At 42.9% G+C, this 6259-nt stretch overlaps 1 protein-coding gene across 2 annotated transcripts in view; it reads left to right on the top strand.

Annotated features, from left to right (window-relative positions):
• Positions 1–4276: 4276 nt before the first annotated feature.
• CENPV (centromere protein V) overlaps positions 4277–6259 on the top strand; it is a 22510-nt gene continuing 20527 nt past the window's right edge. Inside the window, exon 1 of one of the 2 annotated variants that reach the window (XM_012651402.1) lies at positions 4277–4753. In XM_012651402.1, the coding sequence (XP_012506856.1) occupies positions 4371–4753 (383 nt within the window). In that variant the 5' untranslated portion in view covers positions 4277–4370. The remainder of the gene's footprint in view (positions 4754–6259) is intronic. The other variant, XM_012651401.1, reaches the window with a different exon arrangement.

Here is a 6259-nt window from a genome sequence, read left to right as displayed (position 1 = left end):
AATTCAAACCTTTAGGTCTGAGAAACGTGGCGTCTTGTGGGATATAGCTGCTACTGTCTTTCAGAGACGCCCTTCTGAGTGTAACAGCATTTGAAATGTAAACTAACACGTTTACATATTTCTTTAGGGCAAAGTTCTGTAAAACTCCTAAGACAAATCCTGTCTGTAAACACGTTTTTATATTAATTCATGGAGCAACAAAAATAGACCCTTCATGTCATAGAAATCAGTTATGTACCTGGCCATAAAGAAAATGATAATAAATTCCACAAAAAGATTTTATAATCCAGAAACTTTATAGCCCAATTAGAAACCAACCACAAAAATTTTTTTTGAACTTTGCTTAGGAATTAAGAAATAATCTAATACTCAGATCAAGAAGGAAATCAAAATTACTAGGACCAAGAAGTGAATATAGAAGGCCAGTAGATATGAAGTCAATATACAAAAATTAGTTGATTTCTATATACTAATAGCAAACAATTAGAAAATGAAAATTTGAAATACAATAGCAAACTGTCAAATATTTAGAAATGAATTCAGTAAAATAGGTATTTATTATAAAACATTGCTGAGAGAAATAAGACTCCATAAATGAAGAGATTTAGCGTATTTATGGATTGGAAGACTCAATGTTAAGTCAGTCTTCTTCATGTTGATCTACAGATTCAATGCAACTGTAGCCCCAAATTCCAGCAGGCTTTTTTTTGGGAAAGGGTTGCAAAAATTATCATAGAAGCCTTATTTAAATAGCCAAAGACCGGAAACACTCTAAATGTCCTTAAACCATAGAAAGAGAAGATAAAATATGATATATTCATATAATGGAATACTACACAGCAATGAAAATGAACCATGGATACATGCAACAACATGGATGAATCTCACAGATGTAGCGAGTGAAAGTAGTCAGACACAAGAATACATATTGTATGAATGCATTTATGTGAAGTTCAAAATCAGCCAAAACTATTTCTTGGTGATGATGTGAGAGTAGTGGTTATCCCTGGGGAGGACTCTTCTAAGATGCTAGAAATGTCATATACAGTATCTCGATCTGGGTAATAGTTAATGGAGGTGTGTGTCTACATAAAAACACTTCAGTGTATGTAAGTAAGGCTTGGCTGAATTTGGAAATGGAAAACATGGATTAGGCTTTTATTTTAAAGACATTATATTGTTAAGTTGGCTTGATGTGGTGAAAACAATTGAATGGTTACTGCAAAAACCTCAAATTGAAGAAGACAATTTAAAATGCACGTGCCTAGAACAGTCTGACTCTAGGAATGAAGTTGACTTGCCTCAGTCAAGGAGTTGGAAAATCAAGAAGTAACTAGAGTAAGATGAAAAATATTTTTCAGTCTAACAGAAGTGTGGTCGTGAAAGACAACATTAAAGGAATGAGGTTAAGTCTATCAAATTGGAAGAAGTGAGAGATTTTCATAGGAGTATGGTTGATATATCACAGCAGGTTTTCTTGTAGAAATTAACAGTTGATTCTTTATTTTATGTGGACATGCTCATGACTTAGGAGGGCCAAGACAATCTTGAAGAACAAAGTTGGAGAACTTGCTCTACTTGATTTCAGAACTAAGGAATTAAGCTAAGCAGTTAAAACAGAGTGGTATTAACGTAAGGATAGGTAAGTAGATCAATGGAACAGAATAGAAGATTGAGACGTAGACCCACATGTAATGGATCACTTGACTTTTGACAAAAGTGACAATGCAGTTTATTGGGGGAAAGGAGTATCTTTCAATAAATGGAGATGGAACAACTGGATATCTGTATGGAGAAAAAAATTAAACCTGGCCTCTACCTCACACCACATGCAAAAATCAATTTGAGATGGATAATAGACCTAAGTATGAAAGCTAAAACTGTAAAATTTCTAGAAGAAAATCTTCAATGTTTGGGGTAGGCAAATATTTTTTTTCAATGTGACATAAAAAATACCAGCTACAAAATAATCACAAATTGAACTTCATCAAAATGAAAAATTTTCACTCACCAAAAGACAGTATTTAAAAAGTGAAAAAGAAAGCCACCACTAAGAGAATATATTCTCAGTATATATGTTTGACAAAGAACTCATTTCCAGACCTAAAGAACTCCTACATATCAAACAACCCAACTTACAAAATGGACTAACTCTCAGAGAAGAGTCGTTAGTCAGTCCCCTCACAGAAGATGTCCAAATGGTCAGCCTTCACTGCATGCCCACCAGAAAGGCTAAATGTTAAGACAGACAATACCAAGTGTTGTGAGGGCGTGGGGCAACTGCAACTCTCATATATTGCTGGTGGAGTATAAAATGGCATAGCCACTTTGGAAAACTGTTTAGCTGTTCTTATAAAAACATAGTGCTAACCCGTGACCCAGAAAGTCCACTCCTATGTAGATCCTGAAGAAAAATGAACCCTCAAAAAGACTTGTACACCAATGTTAATGCAAATAGCAGCCTTGTTCATAATTGCCATAAATTGGAAACCAAAATATCCATTAACAGAATAAATTTTGAGATATTCATAAATCGAATATTACACAGTAATTAAAAAATTGATATACATAACATGGATGATTCTCAAAAACATGTTGAGTGAAAGATGCCAGAGAGAGTACATGCTGCGTTTTTTTGTTTGTTTTTTGTCTTTTTTGGAGACAGGGTCTCACTTTGTCACTCAGGTTAGAGTGCAGTGGCATCATGGTAGCTCACTGTAACCTTAAACTCCTGGGCTCGAGTAATCCTCCCACCTTGGCCTTCCAAAGTGCTGGGATTACAGGCATGAGCCATTGTGTCTGACCTACATACTGTTTTTTTTTTTTTTTTTTTGAGACAGAGTCTGGCTCTGTTGCCCAGGCTAGAGTGCCGTGGCATCAGCCTAGCTCACAGCAACCTCAAACTCCTGGGCTCAAGCAATCCTCCTGCCTCAGCCTCCCAGGTAGCTGGGACTACAGGCATGTGCCACCATGCCCAGCTATTTTTTCCATATATATATATTTTTTAGTTGTCCAGATCATTTCTTTCTATTTTTTAGTAGAGACGGGGTCTTGCTCTTGTTCAGGTTGGTCTCGAACTCCTGACCTTGAGCGATCCACCCGCCTCAGCCTCCCAGAGTGCTAGGATTACAGGAGTGAGCCACTGAGCCCAGCCCACACTGTTTTTAAATGATGTTCAAGAATAAGCAAAACTAACCCATGGTGATAAAAGTAAGAATAGTGGTCACTATAGTGGTCACAATAATAGTTTTCTCTTGCCTGTGAGAAACTCTGGTGTGCTGGAAATGTTCTGAATCTGAATTGGTGGTGGTTACATAAGTTGTACATTTAAGATATGTACACTTCGCTGTATGTAAACCATAACTCCAATAAAGAAAATGGCAAAAATGGAAATTACAGATTATCTAGAAAATTTTAAGAACACTTCATATAAACCCTAATGGATACAGCTAAAGCTATACTCAGAGGAAAAATTTATAGCCATTAATATTTTGATTATTACAGAAACGTCTGAAAATAAACTGTATTTAATTCAATATACTAACGATAAGATGAACAAAGACAGAATTAATAAAGAAGAATGTTGAAATTAAAGAAGTAGAAAACAAAAAAGGAGTAAAAGGAAATGCTATTTCTTTGAAGATATGAATAAAATGGAGCAATTAATGAGTTTAGGGATTATCTGGGTTCCAGCAGTGGTTCTTGTGACTTCCTGTCTTTAAACTTTGGTGTGTTCGGCAAAACCATACTAATGGAATTTGATGCAGGGTGGATTCATTTAATTAAAATTAAAAACAAAATCTGTTGACCATAGATATCCTCAAGGCACTGTTTTATAACGTGACAGAAAAGACAAAGTTTAAGAATTATGATTTTGGCTGCTGTTTATCCAGCAGATAGCAGGTGCTGGGCCGTTTACACAAATTAGCTCATTTTAGGTGCGCAATGGCTCCTGCAGGGTAGGTACTGTTCCCCATTTTGGAGATGAAGTTACCCCAGGCTGCCAGCTCAGATGTGCCCATTAATTCAGGCTTGACTCAGGCCCCTCCAGGTCAGGAAGGTATGAAGAAGCCCTCCGGATTCAGAAGGGGCAGGGGCGCCTTCGCAGGTGCAGGTGGGTTCTGGGTGTCCGGGAGTGAAGGCCGGAGGCGCAGTCCTGTTAAGCCTGCAGGACCCAGCTGGCAGGTGCCGGGGGCGGGCGTGCTGGGTCTCCCCTCTGCGGGCAGGCGGCGAGCAGCCACTTGTGCCGGCCGAGCCGGGCAGCCCCGCGCAGCGCCCCCTGGGCCTGAGGGCTGGCGGGTGGCGGGGACGCGCGCGGGAGAGCGGGGGCGCGCGGCGCTGCGAGGCCTGCGCGCCGAGCCGGGGGAGGCATGCGGCGGGCCAAGAGTGCGGCTCCTGCCGCCAACCCGCGCGGGCAGAAGCGGTCCGGGGCCGCCGCCCCGGCTACCAACACAAGCCGCACACGGCGCTCGGCGAGCCAGGCCGGGGGCGGGGACCAGGCGGTGGCGAAGCAGCCGTCGCCGAAGCGGCGGCTGAGGAGTTCGTTGCCGCGGGCCCAGGAGGCGGGCCCCGGGGAGCCGCCGCCGGAGCTGGCGCTGCTCCCACCGCCGCCGCCTCCGCCGCCGACTCCGGCGACACCGACGTCCTCGGTGTCCACGCTGGACCTGGGCGAGCAGCGGGAGCGCTGGGAGCTGTTCCAGAAACGGCAGAGGCTCACCTCCGAGGGCGCTGCCAAGCTCCTGCTGGACACCTTGTGAGTGCGGCCGGGCCGGGCGCGCGGGAGCGGGCGCCACGCGACGCCCCTCAGCGCGGAGTCGGGCTCGCCGCCCGCGCGCGTCTCTGCCTGCGTGCGGGCCTCGGCCACTCGTTAGTCCTGCGTCTCCCGCGTAACGTAGCCGACACGTTTCCCGTGCGGCTCCGGGGTTGGTCCCTAATTCTGAGGGCGCGTGGCTCGGTAGGGCAGTGCGGCCGGGACTGGAAGGGGCTTTGTCCGGAGCGTGTCTGAGGGCGCGCGCCGCCGTCCCGGACAAAGGGTCTTTCCCGGCCGCAAGCGTCGTACTCGGGGACGTTGTCCTGTCGCCCGAAGAGTGCGGGGCCTTTCCCAGTGAAAAGATGAGAAATCCCATCATCTTCCTTATACCCGCATCTCTTTTTGTATTTCCACACGTGTTTTTTGGGGGTGCGCGGCAGGGAAAGGTAGAGGGGTTGAGAGAAGCGTGAGTAGTTTTGAACCAGCCAAGAAGCCAGATCCCCTTATTGTTCCAGGCACTGCCCGGGAGGGGGCGGTTATTGATCCAGGAGAGAAGCGCGCAGAGAGACGCTGGGGCCTCGCGGGGCCGGGGGAGAGGCTTTTATGTTCTCCACCAGCTCGTGCTCCCGGGGGTCTCCCTCTCCTCACTCCAGCCTCTTAGATGGTCACAGGAGCATTTCAGAGTGTCCGTGATTTAGAAAAGACCTATGACTCTGGCAAGAGCTGCTTTCTGTTCTCCAAATGTGATCTGGATTCCTGCCCCGGAGAACCAGTTGTGCTATAGAGAATTATTTTAACACCCTAATAATATATCTTAATATCAATTATTTTATGAATTAAAAAGAACAGTCAAAACACTAGGAAAAAACCAAGACAAGAATAACCTAACAATTGCATAACAACCTGAAAATTACTTCTTTTCTTGAACGAAAAAAATGTTCCTTTGTCCTTGTTCCAGAAGAAATTTCTCTTAGGATGAATCTTCCTAGAAATGCAATACGTATTTGGTTTTCTGTGTCCTTCACTTTTTGACTTACCACCTCGGACTATAAACTGAACATTTAAAAAAATACTCATCCATGAAACATTTGTTTGAGCACCTATGGTGTGCCAGCTACTGCTAGGTAAAGAGGATATAAAGATCCTTAGGAATGTAAAACTCAAATTTGAGGTAAATTTTTACTTTAAAGCAAACTGATAAATGATCAAGAAAAATTTAAGATGTTGACATAAAAAGATGAAATGTTTTTCACCCGTCAGGTGCATTTATTTTTTTTAAGTCCACTAAATTATATGCAAAAAGTATGTATAACACTGTACCATTTTTGTTAAAATATTGTATAGAGAAAAAGTTTGAAGACATATAGAATATATAGCAAATAGTTAACTGTGGATCCTTGTGGGTGTAAAGATGACAGAAGACTTTCACTTTGACACTGTCAAATATTGTAATATTTGTATTTTTTACAATAAACGTGTCCAGAAAATTTTTTTTTTTTTTTTTTTTTT

This window comes from Propithecus coquereli, unplaced genomic scaffold (assembly GCF_000956105.1).
Source record: "Propithecus coquereli isolate 6110/MARCELLA unplaced genomic scaffold, Pcoq_1.0 Scaffold355, whole genome shotgun sequence".
NCBI classification, from domain to species: domain Eukaryota; kingdom Metazoa; phylum Chordata; class Mammalia; order Primates; family Indriidae; genus Propithecus; species Propithecus coquereli.
The sequence above is the reverse complement of the archived record's forward strand: the minus strand, read 5'-3'. Positions and strand labels throughout refer to the sequence as shown.